Source organism: Suillus subalutaceus (genome assembly GCF_016647625.1).
Source record: "Suillus subalutaceus strain FC151 chromosome Unknown DFJ58scaffold_200, whole genome shotgun sequence".
NCBI classification, from domain to species: domain Eukaryota; kingdom Fungi; phylum Basidiomycota; class Agaricomycetes; order Boletales; family Suillaceae; genus Suillus; species Suillus subalutaceus.
Window position 1 is genome coordinate 1 of NW_024540449.1, and position 27,717 is coordinate 27,717.

Genomic DNA, 27,717 nt, shown 5'->3' on the forward strand with positions numbered 1-27,717 from the left:
AATGTGATGGAAGGAGGAAGTAGAACTCCTTCGAGAGGAAATGTGTCGTATAGGAGCATTCCTGAGGTGGGAAGTGGGGCGCTGGGACGAAAGGCGCAACGAGGTTGCACCGACCAACGCAGAGCATGAGGACGGGTGCGTAGCGTATGCACATCATCAGGCACACTTGCGCAGGCAACTGGCAGCCTCATTTGAGGTGCATTGGGCACAGACACTGTTATGAACTAGGATGGTTCAGACGTATGGCTACTCGATAAGAGTAATCGGCCAAGGTCGGTTCAAGACTTCGGCATATACCGAAGTTCGATGTTTCTAAGACAAGACAAGGAGAGTGTCCTCGACTTGAATCAAGTTCAATACGACTTAAGATTGGAGGTCTTAAGCGAAGGAAGTTCCAGGTAAAACCTAGTAAGATTAAAGTAAAGAACTACATAGTACAGGACGAGTTTATATAGTGAATGGTAACGACTTTAGGGCCAGTACGATGAGGTCATAAGACGAGTCAGAGATAACAAGAATAGATCATCTAGCAACGGCAAGATGCGATCGTGATGTAATACAATGATGTGAGAAGAGGAAAATGAATAGGGGCGTACTTGACTGTAACATTACCCCGTTGTTATCGTTGAAGTCACCGATTTCAACAATCAAAGTTGTCGTAAGCGTCATAGTTGTCACGATCACCTGCGCATTGAACGAACATTCTCTCATCTTCTTCGATTGAGATCTGTTCCATGGCGGCGTCCTTGTCAGCCTCCCATCTAGAGAGAGCCTCATAGAAGCCTGCATCCGTCCATACTAATGGGATAGGTTTCTCGCCTTTAAGGTCTTTACAAAAGACCGAAAGATGCCCTGGTGCGAGATTACGACACACACGACAGAAGTACGTGGGGCAGTTCTTGTGACGATGACCGATTTCGTTACAGTTACGACATTTGAAATTATCAAGGGGTTCGGTTTTCACGATGGTGACGGAGGATGATTGCGGAGGTGGGGATGGTGTCTTGGAATGTAGAGTGTGGTTTCGTGAGGGAGGGGGGATGGAGATCTCTCATTTGGAGGGTCGTTGACGAGTGGGACGCGTATGAGAGGTTGTTGCCGCCGGGGCAGTTGTAGAAGCAAATGGTACAATCGGTACAGCAGGAGGAATGATAGCATTATGCATATGCTCAACAGGAGATGATATCTCAACCGGAGGAGGGATGGGAATTGCGACGTGAGGAGATGGTGGTCTGGCGATTGGGTTTGTTGCAATTCGTTCAGTGACGATATGGATAGCTTCTCTAACAACTTCTTTGGTAGAGGTAAGCATGAGACATATCGCAGTGTTACGAATACGAATATGGAGATGACGGAAAATGGTGTCAAGGCGTTGGTCATTTTCACCAAGAAGGCCTGCGGTACGTTTGATGAGGTTGGCGGCGCGAATAATGTTAATGAGAAGCGTGCTAGAGAGGGCTCCTCGTTCAGCAAGGAGGCGATCTATCTCGATAGCGTATTGTTCAGAAAGGAGAGCGGATTCGAATAGGGTATTGGTCTCGATGTCGTCAAGGATGGTAAAGTAATTTGGGGACTCGATGGTTTCGGTCAACGTGGCGGATGTTGTGGATGGGGAGGTGGCAAGACTTTCAGACATGTTATCAATGGCTCTGACGAGAGTTTGAAGTTGTAGGAGGCAGATCTGGAGAGTGCGGAGTTCTGAGAAAGACATCTTGTGCGACGATTCTTATAACTGGTGAGCTTTCTTATAAGCAGCGAGGATTGCGGAGGCATTGCCGAGGTTTTCCGTGGGAATCCATTCATTACTGGCGGATAAATATCCTTTCCAGGATACGAGATAGCGTCTTCGTTTACCCGTGCCTTTGTGCGATAAGATTGCTTCGACTTCGTATTCTTCTTCGTTATCGATGATATCAGGTGGAGGATCAGGGAAGTTAGGGCCGTGGATTTCGGTTTCGTGATAGGATGATAATTCAGAAGCATGGAACGTGGGGTGAACCTTCCACTGCTTGGGTAACTGGAGTGTGAATGTGATCAGCGATAATACTGCGGTGATGGTAAAGGGGCCGTAGCGCTTTGGAGCGAGTTTTCGTGATGGTAACTGCGTGATAAGGTTCTTTCCTGATAACCAAACCTTATCGCCGACTTTCCATGGTTGATACTTCTTTCTGTATGATCGTGCGGCCATTCGCTGCATTGCAAGATTGTGGCAAGAGATAGCTTCTTCTCGTATTTTCTGAAGGAGACGAAGTCGTTCTTCTGCGGCGGGAACAGTGGAGTCTGGGAGTACATGGGGGAGAGCCCGTGGCTCGTATCCCATCATAAGGAAGAATGGGGACGCGTTGCGAGAGTCATGTTTGCGATGGTTGTGGACGAATTCGGACATGGGGATATGTTCAACCCATTCTTCTGGGTTGTTGCGGCAATAGATTCGGAGATATGTTTCTAGTTCTTGATTCAAACGTTCGGTTTGACCGTCTGTTTGCGGATGATAAGCAGTAGAAGCGGCGATGTCGTATTTCAAGAGTTTCGCAAGGGCTTTAGAGAATTTGGATATGAATTGTGGGCCTCGATCTGAGATTACCTTCTCATGGAGCCCGAAGCGGCGATAGACGTATTTGAAGAATTTCTTTGCTACACCTTCTGAGGTGATAGTTTTCGTACAAGGGATGAGAATTACCCCCTTCGTAAGACCATGGTCTACCACGACCATGATAGAGTCAAAGCCATTACAAGGTGGGAGATCAGTGATGAGGTCAACGGAGACTTGGGAGAATGGAGTGGAGACCGAAGAAGGGATAGGAACCAACGGAGGGGACGTGGGATGGGTATCGGATTTCATCTGCTGACAAAGGGCGCAACCCTCAACGTATTTACGGATATAGGTTCCCATGGACGGCCACTAGAAGTCGCGTTTAACCAGTTCCTCGGTTTTAAAACGACCGGGATGTCCCGCGGTGGCGTGGTCATGGGTTCGTTCTAAAATAGAGTGGCGTCTGGCCGGTCGAACATAGGCACGGTCTTTGTAGAATAAGACATCATCCTTAATCGTCCAGTCAGAGAGAGCCGATTTCATGGGGGGAAGGCAAAGGCCGCTTAAGGCATCGGAGGCGGCTTGGAAGATGGGGTCGGTGTCATCAGGATTGGGGTTCGCAAGAGTGGTCATAAGCTCTTGGTCGAGGAGGCGAATGAACATGGAATCAGGGAGGAGAGTCACATCTTCATTGTCAATGATACCTGGCATATGATCAGGTCGTCGAGATAAGGCATCAGGTGCGGCAAGCTTGGTTCCTGGTACATGGTGGAGTTCAATATCGTAACATGAAAGAAGGAGCTGCCATCTAGCCTGGCGTCAGGTTAACTTTTGCGCGGTGCGGAAATAGAGGAGGTTCTTATGATCAGTGAAAACGATAACCGGATGAGGGTTTCCTTCCAAATAATGGCGCCATTCTTGGAGTGCGCAGATGACGGCAAGGAGTTCTCGATCAAAGATCTGATAATTTCGTTCAGCGGGGTTCAAGGATTGGGAGAGGTATCCGCATGGATGATATACGCCGTTTTCATCGGTCTGTAGCAAGACAGCACCTGTTGCAACAAGGGATGCGTCGGTGGCTACTGCGAACTGTCGAGATGGATCGGGATTACGGAGGACAGGTTGTTTTAGGAAACACTCCTTAAGCGTTGTGAATGCTTCTTGACACGGTGCGGACCAAAGGAAGACATTGTCTTTCTTTGTCAGATCGATAAGGGGTCATGCGATATCGGAATAATGAGGAATAAAGTTTCGGTAGAAGTTACAGAATCCAAGGAACGATCTGGTTTCTTTAACAGTGGATGGGATTGGCCAATCACGAATTCCATCAGTCTTAGCAGCGTCCATGGCGACGCATCCTGGACGAGTAATCATACCAAGATATTCAACTTCCTGCGCATCAAAGGTACATTTTTCCGGTTTCAAGAAGAGTCGTTCTTCACGAATTTTCGTAAGAATACGACGGGTACGAGTGTGGTGTTCATCAAGGTTGTCTGAGAAGATGAGGATATCATCCATATAGATCACCAGCCATCCTTCGTTAATTTCCTGTTGGAACGTGCGGTTCATGTAGGCTTGGAACATAGCCGGGGAGTTGCAAAGTCCGAAAACATGACGTTCAGCTCATAGAGTCCAAATTCTGTGGTGAACGCAGCTTTCCATCTGTCATCAGGGTGAATGCGGATGTTGTTATAACCGGATCGGACGTCCATCTTGGTGAAATACTTTGCTCCATGTAACCGTGCGACAAGGGATAAGGGAAGCGGCAGGGGATAAGCATTCTTGATCGTCCAATCGTTGATATACCGATAATCTTGGCAGGATCGGAGATCTCCGCTTTTCTTTCCTACAAAGAAGAAACCGCTGGCTTGTGGCGATTTAGATTCCGAGATAGAACCTTTCTTTACGTTTTCATCAATGAATGCTTTGACAGCGGTTCGTTCGGCGATAGAGAGGGGATAGATTTTCGACGTTTTGGGGGTGAATCTGGGTTTCGTTTCAATTCGATGGTCAATACTGGGTCGTTCAGGAGGTAGTTGATTGAGACCGTTTTTAGCGAAGATATCAGTGAAGTCGTGGAGATAGGAGGGTACGAGTTCTTCGAAAGTTTTCTTCTTCTGTTCTAGGCCCGCAGCTAGAGCGAACTGCTGAGCTTTGTTACTAACTTTCGCGTATTCCATAGGCCGTGGCAAGGGTTTGACCGTGGGTTTTTGTTCAGAACGACTGGTACCATCTGGGGTCAATGGCGTATCCATGGTAGTGTTTGAAATTACCCGGAATTCGGATGCGTCAAGGGAATATTCTACCAGGAATTCGTCATCATCTAGGTCGTACATAGAGACTTCTCGCACTGGTGCGGCAAAGTTCTCTTGCGTCCAGACGTCTTCCTTGGTATCAAAGGTCTCATCGTCTTCATTGGGGATGGGGAGTAGATTGGGGGGTGAATCAATGGCGGGAGGAACGGATGGTGCTTCTTCGTCAACGATTTCTTCAATGGTCGCTTTTGGATAAACGACAGGGGTTTCGATAATTGGTGCTTTCCTAAGTTTGGATTGCTTCCAAGTCCGATCTATGGGTTCTTGTCGAAATAGAAGTGGAAGGTTGTTCTTCTTCCTTTCTTTGTCGACTTCTTCTTCAACTTGATTACTCTTTTCCGTTCGGGAAAGGATGAGAGTTTCGGCTGTCCAGTCAATAACCGGGTTCATAGCCCATAGCCAGGGGATTCCAAGGAGGATCTGGTCTCTTCTGCCGAGACGTGTGACGTTAAACTTCCCTATCATGGTTCGTTCGTCAATTTTGACGGTGAGAACGCAGTATCGGCGTATAGCTCCGCTTTTGGAATAGCTTCCATCGGCGGTAGTAACCCGGAAAGGTTTACTAAGGGCGTGGGTTCGGATCTTGTGCTTTTTGACGAAGTCTTCTGAAATAAAGGTCCTGGCCGCTCCGGAATCAACAACTGCAGTGGTTTCAACGGTTTTCAGACGTGTTTTCAAAATGAGGGAAAGGGGAACCCGAAGTTCTTTTCGTTCACCAACTTTTCGTACAAGTCTTATGGGTACATTGAGAGATACTGACGTTGATCCAGTCTCCCATATCAAAAATCCTCGTTGAGACGATGGACTTCTGCTTCTTCTTCTTCTTCATTGCTGCTTTCTACTTCTTTGCGGCGTACCGGAGTCTTTCCTTTCTTCTTCTCCGGACAGTTCTTGAAAAGATGTCCGGTCTTGTGACAGGTGAAACATTTTCCGGTTCGGAAATGCTCCGCGCGTTCTTCTTCAGAAAGCCGATTGATTACCATGGCGTTGGGATCTTTAGATGGTACATATCGGTTGGATCCGAAGTTCTTCTTCTTCTGGGGTTGGTGGCGTGCCCTGATGGCGTTCAAGTGAAGGCGTGAGTTGTCGAGGTTGATACAGGTGGAGAGGACAACTTCGAAATCGTCAGAGATGTCGCCCGTGCCGTAAAGGCGAGCAAGCAATCCTGGGTGTAGTCCGTCTAGGAAGAATTGCTTCTTAGCGACGTCACCTTGAATTCCTGCCCGTCACGTGAGCATCAAGAATTCCGAGATATAATCTTGGAGTTCGGTTCCCTGTTTCAGGTTGCGGAGCTTGGCTAACGCAGTTCCCGAAGGGTAAGCGGCCTAAACGCGCTTTTGAAGTCGGTAAGGAATTCGGCCCATGTACCGTATCCTTTGATGAGGCCTGCGGTAGTCTTGTTGTTGGGGTCCTGCGCTTGTCTGAGGAAATCTTCCTTCCAGTAGCGCGTGTTCCCTTCGTTCATGAAGGAGGTTACGAAAATGATTTTCTGTTTGTCATCGACATAGATCTTCTCGTTGATATCGAGGTAAGACATGCACGACATCAAGAATCCTTCGGATTTATCTCTATCCCCGTCAAAGACTGGGGGAGATCTGATTTTGATTTCAATGGGTTTCGTGGAAGACATCGGGGGATTCAAAGGTGGTAGGGGTGGTACAGCACCTAAGTTTAAAGCACCAAAAATTGGTGTTAATGACGTCAGCTTGTTTTCAGCTTCTGGGGACCTGGAGTTCTATCTGTCGTGATGACCAGGGTTTGTTCTGTTCTGTTCTGAGTTACAACGCGTGATAGCGATGTATTTGTAGAAGACTTTAATCTTTTGTTACGAACTAGGATGGTTCAGACGTATGGCTACTCGATAAGAGTAATCGGCCAAGGTCGGTTCAAGACTTCGGCGTATACCGAAGTTCGATGTTTCTAAGACAAGACAAGGAGAGTGTCCTCGACTTGAATCAAGTTCAATACGACTTAAGATTGGAGGTCTTAAGCGAAGGAAGTTCCAGGTAAAACCTAGTAAGATTAAAGTAAAGAACTACATAGTACAGGACGAGTTTATATAGTGAATGGTAACGACTTTAGGGCCGGTACGATGAGGTCATAAGACGAGTCAGAGATAAGACGAGTCAGAGATAACAAGAATAGATCATCTAGCAACAGCAAGATGTGATCGTGATGTAATACAATGATGTGAGAAGAGGAAAATGAATAGGGGCGTACTTGACTGTAACAGACACTGCCTCATCTGAATGCGCAGGATGGGTCCAAGGAATGTATTGTGGATATAGCCAGTAGCTAGTAGATCTACCTATATATATCGTCGACACACGGTACTAAGGGCGGGATGAATCAGCACATCGCCTAGGAATGTCGGGGGATGCATCAAACAAACAGCGGGAGCATGCATCAGCTACAAGGAGTCGTGCATCAGAGAACGTCAGGGGATGCATCAGAACAACAGCGGGAGCTTGCATCAGCTACTAGGAGGCATGCATCAGAAAATATTGGGGGATGCATCAAAACAACAGTGGGAGTGTGCATCAGCACGAGGAGTGATGCATCAAATAAAGCATCACTGTGCTATGCAAGGACGGTGCTGGGAGCATGCATCAGCACGAGGAGTGATGCATCAAATAAAGCATCACTGTGCTATGCAAGGACGGTGCTGGGAGCATGCATCACCTGCGAGGAGGCGTCAGATAATGCATCAGCGTTATGCATCAGATAATGCAACTAAGTACTAGAGGGATGAGTGATGCATCAGTGGGACGGGTGGTGCATCAGCTCACTAGGGAGATGAGTGATGCATTAGGGAGGACTAATGCATCAACTATGTAAGTGTTGCTACTATGTGGGGGCACTAGAACTGTAGGATGAATGCATCACAGATGCCCTACAATTAGAGCAAGTAATGCATAAATATGACATGAACCTGTCCAAGCCAATCCAGGCACGTTCAGTTTGCTCAACCAGTTGAGCGCAAGGTTTGAAGCCTGGATAAAAGGCTTGTACATCTGATCTTCTACTTTGCTCTTCAGACTTTACAGTGGCGTCAATCTATTGATCACCTTCCACAAGACTTGAAGTTCTGACTTACATATCATCCAGATTCTTCTTGATGGCCTTAGCGTCTTTGCCCTTGTTGCAGATTGGCAGGACAGCTTCAAGGCAATCGGCGAGTAGCGTAGGCTTGTCAGGAACCAGTTTTGACTCGGAGTGGTTTGCGCAGCAGTAAAGCAGCTCCTGCAGCATTTCGTCGACGGGGCATTCCCTGTAGTTCTCGACGTCGCACCCAATCCATGGACGAATGTCGTTGACGCTGGTGAATGACGAAGTTCAATATGAATCTATGGTAGTGGTCACAGCGAAAAGATATTTGGACGTACTTGACGCCTACAGTACTGATGTATTCACTGACGGAGGCAGAGCCAACTGCAAGCGGGGTGGATTTGAGCTCGGACCCAGAATTCACTGGCACGCTGTGAGGGGGCGTCTTTGGCGCAGTGGCGCCAGCAGTACTAGCGTTGGCCATGATGAGGAGCCTTGGCTACTAGGAAAGAAAAGTGAACTAGTTACTGGAATGGCAAGAAACTGCAGACTCAGAAGCTCGCTTTTAAGCTAGAACAATACTGTTGTTTATACATTTCAAGGCCACAATCGATGCTTGGAATGTCAATGTAGATGGTAAGTGTGAGCCACAAATGATCGAGCGCCGAACGCCGAGCCACAGTTACGGTTTGAAAGTCAACCATCATCACGATCAACTACCAACCATCAACTTTTTTCGACGTCGCCCACAAGCGCCCACCTTCGTTCACCTTGATTCTTACTCCATCGAGCATAATCGAGACGCAGTTCTGTTGTTCGACGCGCAATACCAGTTGTGACATGGTCCAGACCTCTCCAGATTCCATCACACTGCATCAGACCATCACGCATCTGTCAGGCGTCGGCGTCGCTCACCATCGCTCGCCGTGATTCTTTTCTCCATCGAGCATAATCGCGATATTGTTTTTCCCTTCAGTGCATGGAACCAAACTGTGAATTGGGACAGCAGAATCAGATCTGCAGATCTTCAGCATCGTCCCCACCCGTCGTGATTTGTCCAGCAAGTGGACGCTTCCCTCACATCTAGTCGACCAATGTAGCGCAAATTTGGTGGACCATCGATCAATCTGATGCGGATTGAGTCAATTCGACTCGTATGTCTCTCACTATGATTTGTCTGCCCGGGACTCCGATTGTTCGTTTTTGGCATGCACTATCGCCCAATTAAAAACCACAATCAGCGAGAATCATGACTATTTTTTACCCACTCCCCACTCTACGAACCAACGGAAGAATTACGCACAAGCACTGCCAGTCGGTATCCCCCGCAAATGAGTAGTTTGAAGAATAATGACATAGCTTGTTCACATTGGTGACTACCCGAGTCAATACTAGGTAGCACCACAATGATATAGTAGTATGTATGTCCTGTACTTAGATGCGCTGCGCTGGCTCATGACAGATGGACAATACAGATGGATATAACCTGGCAGATCGATGAGTTACCGAGTTTGCCTGTCTTGATTAATTCATGCCAGTCATACGTCGACGAGGTAGCCCTAAGTGGACCGACCAGATTGATCCTGCTCAGCTACGCAACAAGAGACTACGGCGGCTTCCTCGTGTGGTCATGCATTGTCACCAGTTCATGCAACGCTTCACTGTTTCGACATGGATTTTCAAACTACTCTTACAACGTTATTTGAATCATTATAGGCTACGAATTATCTTGTCTTTAGTGCACCAGCGTGATTGGGACATACCCTTATATTCCGTCGATTGCTCTGTCGTAATCCTGCATCCATAACCTGCAATCATAACTCGTACATATTTACAAGCTGTAGACGATCGTAACAACTGATGTGGTAGAGATAGAAACATTACTACAAGGGTGTTGTGAATATCAAGGCAAGCCACATACGTATCAACGACGTATCCATCTTCGCTTGAGCATGTATAGAAATGATAAGGAGATGAACTGGAGGCGGCTTCACAGAGCGCCTAATGACTAGTGCGATGTGGACCGACGAACAAGATAAAATCCGCAGCATCCTATCACACATGATGCTTCTTCCGTGCTGGCAGCATAATTTTGCCCCCGAGTAGTTTGTGTTGGTCTCTGTACATGATATCAGGATAAATATCAGTCACGATGAACGACTCACGTCATCACGGGCTAAATACCAACGCCGAGGCTGAGGTGGTATTGGTTGGGGTGCCAGATCTGCAGGTTGAGTGCTGAAGCGCAAGAACCCGAACAAGTTGCGCCACCGACTTGGAAGGGAAGGCGACGAGCCTGTGGGCGAAGCTGGGCGACGAGGCGCGTGGTCTGCGACGTTGCCAAAAAAGTCATTGCCCTGTATCGGTGTCAGGCCAGCAGATGCTCAGGAGAGATGTAACTATGCTGACATATTTTGCCATGCCTCTGTTGTTGGCCTGCCGCTTAGATACAACATGGATATCAAAGTTACTAGGCTGAGATGATAGATAAGTAAAGGATCGTGTTCACAACTGATTTTTAGCGCACATCTCTAATTGGAGCTGCGCGCCTCTAGTACCGGAGTGAGATGCAATGCAGGAGAGATAGAGATGTGACTTGCCTTGGGCTTCGCGTCTGCATTGCCATCCTGTGGACTCTGAATGAAATCCATCGCCTGGTCAGTGAAGACGCCAGTGACAGTATCGTACGTACGCACGCCAATCTGATCACCGCCCTGCTGCTTGAGCGCTGCCTCTAGGCTCCATACACAAACCTTTGCATACAATTGAGCGCCAACAACATAATTTCCATCAGTGGATATGGCAAGAGCCAAGAGTTCGCCGTCATGCAAAAGTGGATTTCCAACTAGCTGATTGATTTTGAGGTCCCAGATGCGAACTGAGCAGTCCCTTGAGGCGCTAATAAGATGAGATTCATCAGGGGAAAGGCAGAGGGACGTGACAGCCTTTGTATGGCCTCGAAGAACAAAAAGCTCCTTCCCATCAGACGACTGCCATGTTCGGACGGTGCAATCTGATGACGCGGAAAAGATGCGTGTGCCGTCCTTAGACCAACACAACGACGTCACTGTATTCCCATGTCCCTTGATCTCGACAAGTAGCTCGCACTTCTTTGACCACAAGCGGATTGTCTTGTCTGCCCCACCACTGGCGAATTTGTCGCCTTGCGGAGAATATTTGATAGCACATACCCAACCATGGGTGGTCTCTATCAGTGGTGCGATTTGTCGTCCCGTATCTGGATTCCATCGTCGTATGGTGCCATCGTACGATCCAGTTGCTATCTCCAAGGCATCGGGAGACCAATTAAGGCATATCACTGCATTATTATGCCCCTTCCACGGGTTTCCTACCATTTTCCCCTCCTTTATGTTCCACAACCGTACTCTGCCATCTGCGCTTCCACAGGCGACCATGGTTTCATCTGGAGATACTCCTATGGAGCCTACCACTCCTCCGTCACTAACCCAAGGCCCCCCTATCGGCTTTCCGTCTCTTGTCCATCGGTGAATCGAACCATCGGACGAAGAGCTCATTATGTCGCAACTACTGCCAAAGCAGGCAATGTCCCATATGCACTCAGAATGCCCCTCGATGACGCACTCCGGCGTCAAGCTCCCTGCTTGGTGATCTGGTACGGGTTTCCTCCATGACGTAGTCCGAGTATTGTGGTTGACGAAGTAGGACCGACCGGATGGTGAGATATGCCATTCACATCCGGGGACAAGATCTCCAGGATGATCTGCGTTCGACAATAAGTTTCCCGCTTTTAATCGCACTTTCTTCGCTTACCTAATCGTACTCCTGGTAGAGGTCGGTTCCATGAACACATGATCAGGTTGTTGTCTTGATATAGCGTTTTATGTTCTGGCACCTGAAACTGTTGCCACATAGGAGGGAGCGCTTCGTTCCCGTCTGATTGTCATTGTGTCGGTCAGTGGGAATTACAATGCGACTACTGCTCACCTTTCCAAAGTGCATCCTGGCGGTGCTGCTCACCATAAGGCGGAAGATCCTTTGTATTCTTACGAGGAGCGGCAGTTGCTGGCGAGTCCAATAGCGCTGCTAGTTCCACCTCTCTTCGGCTTCCTGAAGCGACATCCTCGTGCAGCATGACGTCGACTAAGAAAGTTTGAAATGGCCGCTGTTCTTTATTGAATGGGTGGACTGCGATTTATGGCTGAGTCAGTGCAAAGGGCCGCTAGACGATGGGAGGGTCGATGGGGGTGCTTTGATGGTGGTAATAGAGAGACCTGCTAAATATTCAATTTCTCATGCTGTACTTGTAGACGCCCTGCTTACTGTATACAGAGATGACGACTGCTTTATCCTGACAGGGCGGCGCATCGCATACACAGCTTGATCGAACCGTCAGAAGACACTAGTTATTAGGGCCTGGCCTACAACATGTAGCGGGCGCAAGTTTTTGTTAGCCAAACGCCCATCGGAAGAGACAAGATCATTGATTACTGTGGCTGTTCCAAACGGGCATGTTTATGCTCCGATACCAAGTCACAGTTGCGCCTGCCCAAGCCAGTGGGAGGAATGGAATGTCAGATTACTTATTGTTATTCTGGTTCACATGACGGTTCGCGATCAGAGCGTCTACGTGTGACACAGGTAATCGAACCACTGTACACAGGATGGTGCCAAGTGCCAACACTCTGCCCCCGCCTGGCAAGCCATCCATGGTAGATGGTCAAGTAAGATTGGACTTGCCAGTGAATTTCAATGCTAAGCAGGCTATCAAAAATTTCGATCCTGCATTCGCCAACCACCAACAGTGTGGTGGACTGATGACCATCGCCGTCGGGACGTACACCGGTTAAGTGGCAAGCATGCTATGTGTCGTTCTGTCTTTATTACTGAAGGTCTGAATGTAGTCGTGAAGCGATCCGGGGTCGCTAGAAGGGAAATTCATTAATCTTGCAGTATCGCTAAAACATGACCACAACTTCCTCTGATCAATAATGATGTACATACAATTTTCCTTTGTTTTTATGCATACGATGCAGGAATCTACATGTATAATACAGGGTAATAGCGTAAACCGTCGTATTAGGCATACAATCTCTTCGTATACCTGAAAATAAAAATCAGCGACACATCGGAATGGAACGTCATCACCACGACTCACGAATGCAATCCATGAACACCTCCCTCCACCTGAGCACTCGGCGTCCTTATCTCGAACCTCACACGACCCTCCTTCACGCCTGCCTGTAGCTCCGAAACGCTGCGCACGCCAATGTCCTGAAGACTGTGCTGGACACCGACGTGTAGATATGGAACGAACGCCTTGACGCTGCCCTTGTCTTGGACATCACCCGACACGCCTTGAGCGACTTTGACAGCGGAGGACTCGGAGAAATAGCGCGTCGTCGCAGCGTTCTCATGTGACTTACTCGAAAGGTGTGGGGCATGCTTCGTAGAGCCGGGCTTGCCATTGGCCTGATCAGACGCGCCAGGTCTACCCTGCTCCATAGCCTCAAGACTACCCATGCCTCGGTAGGACTTCACACGCTTCCCATCGTGGTAGAAGTACTCTCCCGGAGCTTCTGCAGTGCCTGCAAGAAGCCCTCCCATCATCACAGCACTTGCACCAAGAGAAAGTGCCTTGACAATGTGACCGACATTGCTGATACCACCATCTGCTATCACTGGGATACCGAACTTGGATGCAAACTCAGCAACGGCAAACACAGCTGTGGCTTGTGGGCGGCCAACAGCCATGACCTCCTGTGTGATACAAATGGAGCCGCTACCCATGCCGACGCGAAGAGCATCTGCCCCAGCGGCGATGAGGTTGGCAGCTTGCTCACGCGTGACGACGTTGCCTGCGATGACCTCGAGCTTGGGGAACGTCTGCTTGATCCACTGAATCATGTCGATCTGGAAGACGGAGTTGCCCTGTGACGAGTCAAGTACGACGATATCGAGACCAGCCTCGACGAGAAGCTTGAGGCGCTCTCTGTCGCTGGGTCGCGTGCCGACTGCAGCTGCAGCATATAACTGCTTGCTGTTGGGATTCTTGCTAGCAAGTGGGTAGTTTTGGTTTTTGAGGAGGTCAGAGCGAGCGAGGAGAGAGGTGAGACGACCTTGGTTATCGACGATTGGAAGTTTACCCTTTTTGGAGGATCGGAGGATCTGGTTGGCCTCTGCGAGCGTGACGCCCTGGGGAGCGGTGACAAGAGACGTAGTCATGAACTCGCCAAGGAGTGTCTCGGGCGACTCAAATTGCACGTCGCGTGAGGTGACGACACCGACAAGCTTAGCTCCCAGGCATCCGGTTTCTAAAGAATAGGGATAAGTTTTTTGATCACACGAGCACGATGGGTAAAATGGAAGATCAGATGGCCAAAATAGAAATGATATCCGCAGATCACAGGTGACACCCGTTACTCGGAAGAACGAAGGTTATTGGTAAAGGTGTTCATCAAGGAGACGTAGGTGGGACGTATAACGCACCTGTGATAGGAATACCACAGAAACCAAGACGTGCCTTGATGTCAAGGACATCTGCAACCGTGTGATTCGGAGAGAAGACGACAGGATCCGCGATGAAACCATTCTCATGCCTTTTTACGGCTCGGACCATAGCCGCTTGAGATTCGGGGGACTGGTTATGATGAATGACACCAATACCACCCAGCAGGGCAAGACTGATGGCCATATCGGTCTCGGTGACGGTATCCATAGGACTACTCATAAATGGAGTTTTAAGAACGACATTACGAGTGATTCTGATATCGGTGATCACATCAGAAGCAGGGAAATCGATCTTTCCGGGAAGCATGAGGAAGTCGTTATAAGTGAGACCTCCATGAACGCGGGAGTCCATGAGATCATTGACGGAGAGGCCATCTAAGCATTGGTAAGATGCTAGATGGGCGACAGCGTCTGAGGAAGAGAGGACGGTTGCTTTCGATGGGGCGGGCATTTTAGCCAAATCGACTAGAAATTTTTACGATTCATTATGAACGAGTATTTCGATCGGAGCCTAAAAATTAGTACTGTCATCCGGCTTCGTCTGATGCGTGGTGCGACTGGATGGGCTGTGCCTAGAGTGTTAACTCTAGGAGGGACGCAAGTGTGGAATGTTCATACCCGATCACCGGTAAACCCCCAACGAGCATCGGCTGCCTAGTAAATTTATCTCAGCTTAACCGTTCTTCCCCAGTGTCTCCGAGTTAGGACTCGAAAACCTGCGAAGGACAGCTAAGCTGCGCTTGACTGTGTCGTTTTGTCCCTGGATTCTTTCATATCTAGAAAATCAGGTTTCACAACGACCACAGACCGCCTATCCTTCGTCTCAGAACACGCTATCTTCGAAGGTTTTCGTCGAGGACCTGATTTTGCATCATGATAATGGTCGCATCGCGGAGCTTTTGTGCACTGTTCAAGATGGGAGTGCGACGTACAATAGTACTTCTTCACGAGTGTCTATTAGATAGACACTCGGGATGAATCTACTATCGAACGTGCAATAGATTCATCCCAAGTACTGTTTCAGCCGGCAGAGCTTCAAATGCCCTTGCACTCGCGCTGTCACGACTGCCAGTTGGACGAGTTATACAGTGAGCAAGGCTGCCTTTTACTTGTAAATTTCTCTATGCATTTGAAATTTCATGAAGCTACTTACTAATCTGGCTAATATGTATATGATACAGATAACGCACGATATTCAGTATTATGCCTTTGCGATGTTCGCATGTCTTCGTTATGGAATTCTCCTTGATCAATTCGAATCTCGTAACGAGCACAAGCAACCTAGCTGTCTCGAGTTTCGAACCAAGCTGCTTGTTCTGCATAATAACCTAGTTGCAGAGTTTTATTCGCTGTTAGTGTGTATGACGGGCACGCGACGTCCGTTAGCAGTTGTGTTCGTGCTTTAGAACGAGTTAGGCTATTATTGTACGTTGCTTGCAGACGGATCATGACCAGCACGACCAGTGCAGAAATTGTCGAACCTCTGGAATAATCGAAACGGTTCACCTTGCCAAGAGGCTGTTCGACATTATTGATTTTGCTCACGTGATCTAAACACGCTTCCTAGTCGGCCCCAAGAGTCTGGACCACCGACCATGTCAGCCTTGCATTGTTTTTGGCTGGTCAGCCCATCCCGTCAGCCATGTATTCGTGGCAATACAAAAGACCTGGGCGTCTGTTCTTGACCCAACATCTTCTGGATTCTGCATCATATGTTCTCCCCTCGACCTTCTATTGCCGCACTTAAAGCATTCGTCACCATTCTCCTTCTACCCCAGTTTCACTACCCATCAACCATGCACACCCATAACCGCTCTAGCTCCACCTCGAGCTCCCTCTTGGCTCCACCAAAAGCCCCTCTTATCGAACAAGACATCCTGTCAGCTGGAAAAGCGCGTATGCCAGGGACGAAAGATACACCTCGCCTGCACACATCCAAGTCAAACATACCTTTGCTTCCTAAACCTCATTACAGACGCATTCCCAAAGCGCCCAGACCCGACGTCCACGTCTTCCTTCCTCCTCCACCATATAGCGAGTCTACATCATTCTTCGCCGTTCCGAACAACACACCTACGACCACCCCACCCCTACCTCCACTCAGTAGCAGCAGCAGCTCAGACGATTCCGTTACGCTCGGTACACCCAACGTCTTTTCTGGTGGTCGATCAGGACTGGTGGGTCTCGGTTTCGAAGGCCTAGAGAAAGGGGGAGGCGGAGTATTCGACGGGCTCGGAAGACTCAGCGATGGGTTTAGATTATCCGAATCCTCATCTGGCGAAGAGAAATCCAGCCAAGTCCTGTCGAAAGCGGTTGTACGGCCCAAGAAGAGACATGACGTGTTTTTCCCGTGCCCGCACCACTCTAGGTCGCTCTCGCCTGTGTCATTCTTAGCACGGGCGCTTCCCAACACTACGATGATGCAGTTCCGGATTCATCGTCGGAATGATAGCGGATCACCTACGCCTCATATGAAGAATGATCCTAGTAGGAGCACAGTGTCGACTGAGTTGAAGCGAGCTGCTGGAATTGAGCGTCGGGCATCTTTGAGTCGGTGTGCTGGTAGTACGGTTGGATGGCGGTCGTAGTAAATATGGACAAATAAGTTACTTCTGGTTGTCAAGGAGACGAATGAGTGCGTGCAACGGTGATCCATTTGAACTGGAGAGTTCTCTTTCGAAAAGTCATTTTGACTTTCTTTCTTTCTTTTTGTATTTTTGTCTTTCTTTCGAGCAGGCATATAGTCATTCAGACAAAGCCGGTCCTTTGTCTGAAAGGAAAGGGCAGACGAAGTTTGACGAGTACTTATATACTGCCACGACTAAACCACGACCATCCAGATGACTAGTATGCAAAAAGGTGTGTTTCAAGGTCGTTATTGAAGACAAAGACGACGACGACAACGACAATGCTAAATAATTGTTTTAGATCAACCTGCTCTACGTTCTTCACCCCCATTTCCATCACCAGGTTCTTCGTTTATTCCACCTCCAACACCTGGACCACATGAATTCGCTCGTCCAGGTAATAGGAAACAATCAAAGAAAGATTTTGAAGACCTTACTACCGCTGCCAATGGCCTCAATGGCGGTCAGGCCACACCAAACGGCGCGGTAAGTCCCCAACGAGCGTCTCTGGCTTTCTTCCGCTCCTTCCTTCCACGCTTTATCATTTCCATGCTGAACGTTCCTCGCTCTCTCTTCCACCTACTCTCCTTCCAGGAATCAACTCCAACAAAAGAATCCCCAAATACATCTTTTCTAGATCCTTCTCCTCATCGACTACTCGACTCCCACGATGCGGAAGACCACAGCCACCGCCTTAGCACCCAATCCGTCACTTCTCTTACTTCCTCCCGCCCCGCCCCACCCTCACCAGCAATATCCCGTCGTGCATCAGGTCTATCCCGTACTTCCTCAAAATCCCGCTCTCGCCCAGTCTCAGATGCCAATTCTCGCTCGCAACGTCCTGTATCCGGCGCACTCTCCCCCGGCGCAGTTCTCTCTCGCACACCCAGTGGACGTCGTACCAAAGATATCCTCGGCATGTCAGCAGTATCAGAGAGTAAAGGCAAAGAACCAGAATCAGCACCCACCGAAACCAAAGTCCTTATTAAAATCCGCGACTATGCGTTTGCGCCTTCAGATCCGCGGTTCTCAGGTGAAGGGCCGAATGTACCTCGTTCAAATCGTCCCAAAGTCCTTGCCCGCCGCTTACGCGGGTCGTCCTCGTCGACGTCCTCTTTGACTTCCACGTCGTCGACGGAAGAGGAAGACGAGCAGTGGGAGGATGAGAATGATAACAATGGTTGGGGAGGTTTCAAGTGGGGGTTTCAGAAATTGCAGTCTGGTTGGGGCCTTGGCTCGGGTTCCTCCTCTTCAGAGGACTTTCCTTCGAGAACGGACTTTGCCCGTAACTTTGGCGACGGTAGTGGGGATGATGAGAGTGAGGTGTACGAGGAACCGGATGAATTCCCTCAGAACCAAGACGATGATGAGGAGATGGAGGGAGAGCCCATGTTACACCCTGGCCTTTACCGTGCACTGTATTCCTTCGAGCCAGAAGGAACTGCGGAGATGAAGCTTGATGAAGACCAGATCGTCCGTGTCGTCGGACGGGGCGGTGGAGTTGGTTGGGCCGTAGTTGTGAGAGAGGACACTGGTTCGCATGCCCTCGTACCGGAAAGTTATCTAGAAATCGTCAAACTCGATGGGGACGATCAAGACTGAGAGTTCGTGCAGGCGCGGGCCAAGTGGTTTGTATCTTTTATCCATCCTGGTTCTTGCGATCACTTTCTTACGCTTACTATTTCTCTTGTATGTGGACCCTTGTCATTTATCTGCTGCATCTTTTTTTGCATCGCATTTCTCGATATTTCTGATAATAATAATCGAATCCATGTATATCCTGCCTGCCATCAGTCTACGCGACAGATGATTTCGCCGTTTAGGATAGCGAACCAGCCATCCTCTGTTTTACCCCATTCCGTCCATGTATCTGCAATTCTATTCAACTTCTCCTCATCTGCGAGCCCACTCTTAAGCGCCGTCGTCTTAAAATTCGACGATAGCGTTCGATCAGCCCACATCCTACTCCACCACTCTCGCTCTTCAGGTGTACTAAAACACCACGCCCCCGCCGAAGTCGTGATCTTATCTCTCGCGAACCCTGCCCCAAGCGCCCAACTCACCAACCTCCTTCCCGCATTAGGTTCTCCCCCATTTGCACGCGCCACAAGCTGATACGTATCCACCCACTCCGTCATCCCACCAGAAACAGGGAACCAAGTCATCGCAGCAAAGTCCGTCTCTCTAACAGCAACGATCCCCCCAGGCTTCGTAACAGCCCTCATCTGCATCAAAGCCTCCGATACCCTCTCCCGATCGATATGTTGCAACACCTGATGCACATGCACGATATCAAATTTACGGCTTTCAAACATCTCTTCTAGTTCAAAGATATCTCCGGTTTTGAAATCTACGTTCGTGATCCCACGCGATGCGGCTGTTTCGCGAGCTTGGGAGAGGACGTCTCCGGGGGAAGGCTCTATGCCTGTAATGTGTCCTGCGGGCCCGACGAGGGTAGCGAAATCGAGGGTGATGGTGCCTGGTCCGCAACCTATGTCGAGGATGTGCATGTTTAGTTTGATGTATGGGAGGAGGTAGGATGCGGAGTTTTGGGCGGTGCGCCAGCTGTGGGAGCGCAGGACGGATTCATGGTGTCCGTGTGTATAGATGACGGTGGTTTCTGGCATTGCTGATCTCACGGAGGGAAGGTTGTACTTGGATATCTTATCAGACGCTCAGTGAGTCAGTCAAAGACAGGGGTTGTGTATGTCTATTTGTTATGTGTTTGTGCGAGTTGTATGAGGCGCTCAGTGACTTAGATAGCGCTCGTCTCTCTTACATAATTGTTCACAGATAAGTTCTTGGACCGGAGAAGACGATATCAGCTGCAGTGTGATCTTCGAGGTCCCCCGAGTCCGATTCTGAACCTCGACCGTGTAAACATATCAAACTGAAGAAAATTGCTCAGCAGTCTCTTGTCCCCTACATATGATAATAAAGAAGCTCAGTCGTCATCAGGTTATGGGGTCACTGCATCCAATATAACAAAGATGGAATGTCTTTTTCTCTGTTTGGTCTGCGCTCTGGACCCCTGCATGAATAATATCGGATATCGATGCTTCCAGTATTGTTCATACGGGGCCGATGTGGTCATCACTGGTCATGAGCATCCACAGAATAGCCACCCATTAGAGCAGGCGACGTAGTACTACTTACAAGGATATGTTCTAATCACGCTGGCACACCAAAGATAAGATAATTCACGCCCTGAAATAATTCAAACAACGCGCAAGTAAGAATAGTTTGAAGACCCACGTTGAAACAGTGCTGTGTTGCACGAACTGAAGGGGCATGTGAAGACGAGTAAGTCTAGACTAACTTGAAGTTAGTATGACTCTAGGTATGAAGTGCAAGAATAGCCGTACCTCAGCGAGTGGGAACAGATGCTGAGGAAAGAACATACGAGTACGAGACACTACTAATATGATATGGAATGATGCGGTGGCTGAGTGATGGAGGTGAATCGCTATAGAGTTCCGAGAAGCACAAGAATGACAGAATAAGTAATCTATGTACGCCAATAGCATGTCCACACGACGAAGTCATTAATGTAATCTCATCCTTGAGGGGGTCAGTCTGGTTGGTCTACTTATGGCTAGCTCGTCAACGCATGACTGGCATGAACAAATCAATACAAGTGAGACTCGGTGACTCATCGATCTGCCAGCCATGGCTATATTACCATCCATATCGTTCGTTATGTGACATGACATACCTGAGCCAACGCAGCACATCTGAGTTGAGGACACGCATACTGTTATATTGCGTGGTGCGACCATGACAGCTAGCTAGTCTTAATCAACATTTGACTGGGGCGATCACCAATGCAAACAGGCTGTGTCATTGTGTTTGTGTAGGAGACTGAGGGGCAGCACAATAGAATTCTTGCGCGTAATTCTTCCGTTCGTTTGTGGAGTGTGGAGTGGAAAAAATAAATTAGCAGTTGTTCTTCCTGATAAGTTGTGGATATTGATTGGGCGATAGCACATGTCAAAACCGAACAACAGCGATAATCGGAGTCCTGGGCAGAGCAATCATAGTAGTAAGAAGAGTCATATGAATCATATTGAGTGTTGACTCACCCACGCTCAACGCTGGAGGGATCATGACAGTGAGGGTGGGTGAGTCGAGGCTTGATGCATGATGGCATCATGCCAGTAGTGATGCTAAAGATCTTCAGATTTCCTTCTGTTGTCCTAGTTCACAGTTGGTTCTATGCACTGAAGGGAAAAAGAAGATGGCGATTATGCTCAATGGAGAAAAGAATCATGGCGGGCAATGGTGAGCGATGCCAACGCCTGACAGATGCATTGAGGGCGAGGAATGATAGCTGCGTGCTAGGGGGAAGAGTGGGAAGTGGGCTCTCAAGTGCTCCTCTGGATACGAGTGGAAAGTCATCCCAAGGGGATTGCTACTGAGAAAGATTCCTCTAGTGAAAGGTGAGGGGGATCTATAACCAGCGGTTCGGTCTCGAAGCCTGAATGGGACTCTGAGGCAAATAATGCACCCAAAAGCGAAGTGCGCTAGCTAAAGGCGCCTAAACGTGCTAATAAGGCGGAAAGTGCGGAAAAGCGCACTTCATGCGATCACAATGGAGTGCTTTGAGTAGAGGTGGCAATAAATGGGGGAATCAAGACTTTGATAGACGTGGAAGTAGACACTTAAGGTGTCAAAGCGCCAATAGGAAGGAAACCAGTGTATTCTGATAGAAACTTGAGCTATACACTTCGATGGTAGTGGAGCGGAAGTAAGTGTCAGGAAAACAAACATGGTGACGTGTAGGTATGCTAAGCGAGTTCCCACGGCTCAGAGCTGAATAGGAAGTACTAAAGTAAATGGTGAGGTAAGACAGGGTCCATAACGAGATATGATGATAAGTACTAGTGCCTGCGTGACGGAGTATGAGTTCTGAAGAAGGGAAAACGCACCAATGGACCTTGGAGGACTAGGACAGGACATGCGGAAGACAGGCGACGGATCCTAAGGAAATGCGACGAAGTGCACCGTAACGCACTCGAACGCACTCGAACGCGCTGGTACGCACCAAAGTGCATGTTGCGCGGAAGTCATATGAGAAGTGCGTTGCAAGGATATCGAGTGCATCATGAAAAGGCGTGAATTTGGCCCATATGAGCCTGGAGAAACGTGAGTCTCTACAGCGTGATGACCTGATGTGGTCCTGATGGAATCTGGAGAAGTCTAGACCATGTCACAACTGGTATTGCGCGTCGGACAACAGAACCACGTCTTGATTATGCTCGATGGAGTAAGAATCAAGGTGAACAAAGGTGGGCGCTTGTGGGCAACGTCGAAAAAATTGATGATTGGTAGTTGATCATCATGATGATTGACTTTCAAACTGTGACTGTGGCCCGGCGTTCGGCGCTCGATCATTTGTGGCTCACCTACTATCTCCATTGACATTCCAAGCATCGATTGTGGCCTTGAAATGTATAAACAATAGTATTGTTCTAGCTTAAAAGCGAGCTTCTGAGTCTGCAGTTTCTTGTCATTTCAGTTCACTTTTCCTTCTTAGTAACCGAGACTCTTCATCATGGCCAACGCTACTAGTCGTACTGCTAGCGCCACTGCGCCAAAGAAGCCTCCTCACGGCGTGCCAGTGAATTCTGGGTCCGAGCTCAAATCCACCCCGCTTGCAGTTGGCTCTGCCTCCGTCAGCGAACATATCAGTACTGTAGGTGTCAAGTACGTCGAATTTTCTTTTCGTTGCGGCCACTATTATTTATCCATATTCAACCTTGTTGTTCACCCAGTGTCAATGACATTCGTCCATGGATTGGGTGTGACGTCGAGAACTACAGGGAATGCCCTGTCGACGAAATGCTGCAGGAGCTGCTTTGCCGCTGCATGCTAGACCGCTCAAAACCGGCACCTGACAAGCTGACGCTACTCGCCGATTGCCTCAAAGCCGTCCTGCCGATCTGCAACAAGGGCAAAGATGCTAAGGCCATCAAGAGGAATCTGTGTTAAGACTGTACTCAAGTAGTATCAGATCTGAAGGGCTTCAGCCTCAGCTCATGCGCTGTGCCCCTTTCCCGAGTCTTGCCCCTTATTTCAGAGTGTTAGAGTATCGCGTCTATGGAGACGGATAAGTCTCGTAACAGATCCATTAGGGCTTCCGGATATCAAACGTATATAGTAACAGTTAATCCGGATCGGATCCGAACTAGAAACTAACAGGTGAGGACTGTCCGAAGACAGAGGCGGATAAACAGACTATAGGAATCAATCCTAAGTCTCGGAGTTGACAAGAGTATCGTACTCGAGTCCAGATGGATAACGGAGGGACTTAGAGTCCAGACAGAATGAGTGCAATCTAAGATGATATTCGAACTGATCTACTACAGCGCATGTACAAGGGTTTATATACTACAGATAACTAACGGAATGATCAATAAGCAAGGGTGCGAGGCTATGTACGAAGTATAAGCAAAGTATGTGTACAGCATATCGGTAAGTCGGATGGATAACAAATCATAACCAGGAATGAAGTATAAGCTAAAGCGGATCAGTAAGTGTAGCGGATCAGTAAGCATAATGGAAGTAAAGGATAACCGGTATACTGGTGTACAGGAATGCCGAAAGGAGATGAACGATAGTTAGAGTTATATGAACAGGACATGAAATAAGGATCAGATTGGATCTGTGGACCGGATGATGGATATGTCCATCGGATCTGGATTGGATCTGAGATCCGGATCTTCGGATCTGTACCCGGGAATATGGTATATGACAATCTGGATGATATGTAAGTCAGAACTTCAAGTCTTGTGGAAAGGTGATCAATAGATTGACGCCACTGTAAAGTAGTCTGAAGAGCAGAGTAGAAGATCAGATGTACAAGCCTTTTATCCAGGCTTCGAACCTTGCGCTTGACCGATTGAGCAAACTGAACATGCCTGGATTGGTTTGTTTGAAGACGCACGACAATCACAAGATCCTGTTTCATCAAAATGATCCAAAGAACATAACCCAAAAGCACCAAGGAGAGAAGTCCACACACAGACCTGATGTCATCATCGTCTCCCGCACAGGTGCTAAGAAGGTGCAGAAGCAGGCAGGTCAAGCCCACAAGGACGAGGAGGCGTGGGAGAAGCCCGCCAAACAATTCCAATGGACGGACATTTGATCGACGGTAGAATTCAAACACAACAAGATTCGGACCGGTCTTTCAAAGCCACCTGCGACTTATGCAGCGAAGGCTTACGATGTCCCTGAAGCGAAGAAGTATATGAAGTATCATAGGAAAACAAACGACACCACTGAGCCAACGGGCTTGACTCCTTTGCCTGGCAGCGGCGCTGCTACGAGCTCGTGCCAGACATCAGCTGTGCGTAAGCCATCCTGTTAACGTGCACAACTGACGGTTCTTGCTGACATATGGGATGCAGGTGGACGTTCAAAACGGTCTGGGTCACTGAACAAGAAGAAGTGCAGCTCTAGTCAAGCACTCGACGGTCACAGCAGCAAGAAACTTAAAGTCAATAATAATGGGGAGGAACCTCCCAAGCCGCCCAAAGACCCACAAGACATTCATCCCATTGTCCAGAATGGTTTGTACGCTGCGGAGTTGTTTGCAGCCCATATCATGCGGGAGAACGTCATTACCTATGTGGTGGATGGTAAGTCAATGAAGTGCTGCAGATATCTTGTGAAATTGATCGCTCGTACCAGACGACATGATTTACATGTTGTATTTTGATTGGCAGGACGCGATTCAATGCTCCGGCATCAACTTTGTGCAAGACCTTCCACGGTTCATGGTTTTGCTGCTTGCTATCCAGCGAATGCCATTCGGGGAATGGGGCCACAATCCGGTATTCGAGCCTAAGGATGGATCTTCGAGTGAGGTTCGGGTCCCAGATGAGGACATTGGAGAGGTCGACCTTGAATTCGATTTGAAGTCTGACAAGTGTACCACTCACTTCAGTCTGCGCAGATGTGCGACCACCATATTTCCAGTTAAAAGCAAGAAGCTGTCAGCTCTGGTGCCAAGTCTTCCTCATCATAATCCTCATAATGCTACCGACAAGCTGGTTGTGAAGCTCTATTGGCCAGAAGAAGAGCGTGAGAGCGAGGTTGAAATACTCCGAAAGGTGTATGAGATTGCGAAGAGGGACGAGGAGGGCAAGTGTTAAGACCGTAGCTCAAGGGTAGACGGATCCGAAGGGCTTGACCTCAGCTCATGCGCTGTGCCCCTTACCCGAGTACGTGCCCTTAATTTCAGAATGAAGTCCGGATGGAATCCGACGAAGTCCAAAGGACTTCCGGAGGCTGGCTACTCTAGTAGAGTGCTAGAGGACATCCGGATGAGTGCGAGAAACTTCCAGAGGAGTTTCATCCACTGTATTAGATCCAAAGGTAAGACTTCCCAAGGTAAGTTCCCTAGATAGAAACACATAGAGGATAAGCTGCAAGGGACAGAGTCCAAAGCATGATAGGATAGGAGGAGTGGTCCAAAGGACAGGACATCCGGAGGTTTGAAGGTTAAGACGTCCGAAGGGTACGTCATCCGAAGGTTGCATCGTCCGAAGGTTATGATGTCCGAAGGTTACAATGTCCGAAGGTCTGAAGGTTTATGAGGACCAGAGGAGCGGACAGGATTAGGACAGGAGGGGAAAGGCTACTACAGACAAGATCTGGAGTAGAAACAAACAGAGGTAGACTACACTATGGTAGAGTCGGATAGATGGGGTTTAGACAGAAGTCTCGGAAAGACAGGAAGTGTTGGAAAGGCAAAACTTCAGTCTAGGGAATCAATCCCTAGACTTCAGAACAGAGACATAGGGGACAAATCCGAAGGTCCGGATTTCCGGCCTAGGGAATCCATCCCTAGGCCTTGATGGAAAGGCAGAACTCAGATGGATGGAAGTCCAAGACAAGAATGAGTGAAGTCTAAGATGAGACAGAGCAAAGTCTAAGATGATATTCGAACTAAGGAAACTTTACAGGAGTTGTACATGGAAGGGATCTGAGAGGATCAGTAAGCTGAACACAAATGCTATGTACGAGCATGTGGAAACATATTGGTAAGTATGAATGGAACTTAAGTAAATGAACTCGGAGATGAACAGAGTACAAGGATCAATAAGCAAGACAGAAACAGAGATAACCGAAGTCCAGAGTCAAGGGGATTACCATAAGGAGATAGACACTGATTTAAGGTTAGGGCTTCGGATATGAGTATAGGTTGGATCCGGAGGTCTAGAGGTATCGGATGAAGCGTCTGGATATCGGATGAGCGGATCCAGAGATCTAGGCGAAGACGAGACTAGGATATGGATCATGGATATAGACCAATAGTCTAGGGAAGGTAGAGTCTGAGATGGAATGAGCTCGGATCTGATAGGACTAAGGGTGGATGAAGCAGGCTTAGCTGTGGAGGTCTGAAGGTATGGATATATGGATGTACGAAGGTGTACGGATCCAAACCAATAGTGGACTGGAGGACTGAAGGCATGGATAAGGGTATGGAGTCATGGATAAGGGTATGGAGGTCTGGATGTGCATCCGGAAGGCGTGGGAACATCATCGGACGTAGGTCCGGAATACGGGATATGACAGCAAGGTGAAGTATCACGTCCCAGAGATGGTCTGGTCCCACAAGTTTGAGGATACATTCACGGCGAAGATCAGGAGGGCGTTAGGACTTAAGGATGCTGAACGAGGCAGGCGCGTCCTGTACATTATCGTATTCAGAGAGCTTGACCCTATCACGGACCTGAGCGACAAGGAGTTCCTCGCCGCATGGTGGCACATCATCGTCTGTATGTGTCCCTCATTGCGCCTTTTATTGGTCACTGATACCTGCAGCACCAGGTCACTATGCCCTCTGGGGGGAAAATGTCCATCACCGCGATGTTAGCCCTAGCAATCTCATGGTCTACAAGACATTAAATGGTCACTATATTGGCGTTCTCAATGACTCGCAACACTCCCTCAGGCCAGGAGCGTACAGGGACAGTGCCTTTCATGGCCCTTGACCTGCTCACAAAGGAAGGCATTGAAGGCAAGGTGAAGCACATGTATCAGCACGACGCTGAATCATTCATATGGGTCCTGACCTGGATCTGTCTTCGTTATCAAGAGGGCAAGCTGCTGCGCCAGGGCAGGCTGCTTGATGAATGGCTGAGAGTGGATGCTATTCAGTGCAGGAAGGAAAAGAATGACTTCTTAATGTCGGATCGTCACATTAAGGCCTCACCATCGCACACACGTAACTGGAGAGTTGCACGATCTTGCCTTTGTCCTGTCGGCTTCTTCTACTTGGACGACCCTGACTCTGGCTCAGATGAAGGCCCCACAGCTAAAGACCATGTATCTCATCCCCTGACAGATGCCATCGTATTTGAGAGGTGGCTTGACCAAGATATACGCCACATACTGTCACCAGAGCTCCTTGACGTTCACATTGAATCTATATTGTAATAGAAGCCATTTGTAGCAGTGCAGGCGCCTGTCCCCAACTCGCATGTCACAGGGTTGTATTATCAAAGTAATACAAGGGAGCCAAATTCTACATGAATAAATCATCTGGCCTAACTGATTATTGATATGTCCCATGCAGCAAGAAAACTGAAGACGTTAGGTTCTCCTTTCGCGTGAGTTCTACCGTGGGCCAGGCACAACCAGTTTTGCAGACCAGTTGGCCAAACTCCCAAGTTCTGCTAACAACACTACTAAG

The 27,717-nt window shown here is 48.5% G+C and overlaps 5 protein-coding genes across 5 annotated transcripts; 2 read left to right on the plus strand and 3 right to left on the minus strand.

The window, feature by feature from the left end:
- Positions 1–7,586: 7,586 nt before the first annotated feature.
- Positions 7,587–8,524, minus strand: DFJ58DRAFT_819001 (uncharacterized protein). The gene is made up of 3 exons (XM_041391892.1): positions 8,235–8,524; positions 7,946–8,167; positions 7,587–7,887 (listed from the first exon to the last, which is right to left on the minus strand). Exons 1-3 carry the CDS (start codon positions 8,378–8,380, stop codon positions 7,731–7,733), a joined length of 525 nt encoding a protein of 174 aa, XP_041236890.1. The 5' UTR covers positions 8,381–8,524; the 3' UTR covers positions 7,587–7,730.
- Positions 8,525–12,839: 4,315 nt separating this feature from the next.
- On the minus strand, positions 12,840–14,936 carry DFJ58DRAFT_188013 (IMP dehydrogenase/GMP reductase). The gene is made up of 3 exons (XM_041379115.1): positions 14,365–14,936; positions 13,034–14,189; positions 12,840–12,979 (listed from the first exon to the last, which is right to left on the minus strand). The coding sequence occupies exons 1-3, from the start codon at positions 14,834–14,836 to the stop codon at positions 12,955–12,957; spliced, it is 1,653 nt and encodes a 550-aa protein (XP_041236891.1). The 5' UTR covers positions 14,837–14,936; the 3' UTR covers positions 12,840–12,954.
- A 2,107-nt stretch (positions 14,937–17,043) lies between these two features.
- On the plus strand, positions 17,044–18,708 carry DFJ58DRAFT_188070 (uncharacterized protein). The gene is made up of 2 exons (XM_041379117.1): positions 17,044–17,256; positions 17,314–18,708. The coding sequence occupies exons 1-2, from the start codon at positions 17,226–17,228 to the stop codon at positions 18,612–18,614; spliced, it is 1,332 nt and encodes a 443-aa protein (XP_041236892.1). The 5' UTR covers positions 17,044–17,225; the 3' UTR covers positions 18,615–18,708.
- Positions 18,709–19,828, minus strand: DFJ58DRAFT_188061 (UbiE family methyltransferase). Its single transcript, XM_041379116.1, has one exon. It carries the CDS (start codon positions 19,637–19,639, stop codon positions 18,803–18,805), a length of 837 nt encoding a protein of 278 aa, XP_041236893.1. The 5' UTR covers positions 19,640–19,828; the 3' UTR covers positions 18,709–18,802.
- A 2,738-nt stretch (positions 19,829–22,566) lies between these two features.
- On the plus strand, positions 22,567–27,461 carry DFJ58DRAFT_847063 (uncharacterized protein; the record flags this gene model as incomplete). The annotated part of the gene is made up of 8 exons (XM_041393395.1): positions 22,567–22,718; positions 23,844–24,094; positions 24,173–24,367; positions 24,425–24,655; positions 24,708–25,129; positions 26,641–26,800; positions 26,847–26,933; positions 26,977–27,461. The coding sequence occupies 8 exons, from the start codon at positions 22,567–22,569 to the stop codon at positions 27,459–27,461; spliced, it is 1,983 nt and encodes a 660-aa protein (XP_041236894.1).
- Between the last annotated feature and the right edge of the window lie 256 nt (positions 27,462–27,717).

Bases quoted from the DNA above. Each gene is read 5' to 3' on its own strand.
- DFJ58DRAFT_819001 (XM_041391892.1), bottom strand. From the start codon at position 8,380: ATGGCCAACGCTAGTACTGCTGGCGCCACTGCGCCAAAGACGCCCCCT. The intron at 8,168-8,234 runs GTACGTCCAAAT...GTCATTCACCAG, and splicing joins ATCAGTACTGTAGGCGTCAA to CGTCAACGACATTCGTCCAT. The intron at 7,888-7,945 runs GTAAGTCAGAAC...GCCACTGTAAAG, and splicing joins AAGAAGAATCTGGATGATAT to TCTGAAGAGCAAAGTAGAAG.
- DFJ58DRAFT_188013 (XM_041379115.1), bottom strand. From the start codon at position 14,836: ATGCCCGCCCCATCGAAAGCAACCGTCCTCTCTTCCTCAGACGCTGTC. The intron at 14,190-14,364 runs GTGCGTTATACG...CCTATTCTTTAG, and splicing joins CTGTGGTATTCCTATCACAG to AAACCGGATGCCTGGGAGCT. The intron at 12,980-13,033 runs GTGAGTCGTGGT...TTTTATTTTCAG, and splicing joins GGTGTTCATGGATTGCATTC to GTATACGAAGAGATTGTATG.
- DFJ58DRAFT_188070 (XM_041379117.1), top strand. From the start codon at position 17,226: ATGACTAGTATGCAAAAAGGTGTGTTTCAAG. The intron at 17,257-17,313 runs GTCGTTATTGAA...TAATTGTTTTAG, and splicing joins GCAAAAAGGTGTGTTTCAAG to ATCAACCTGCTCTACGTTCT.
- DFJ58DRAFT_188061 (XM_041379116.1), bottom strand. From the start codon at position 19,639: ATGCCAGAAACCACCGTCATCTATACACACGGACACCATGAATCCGTC.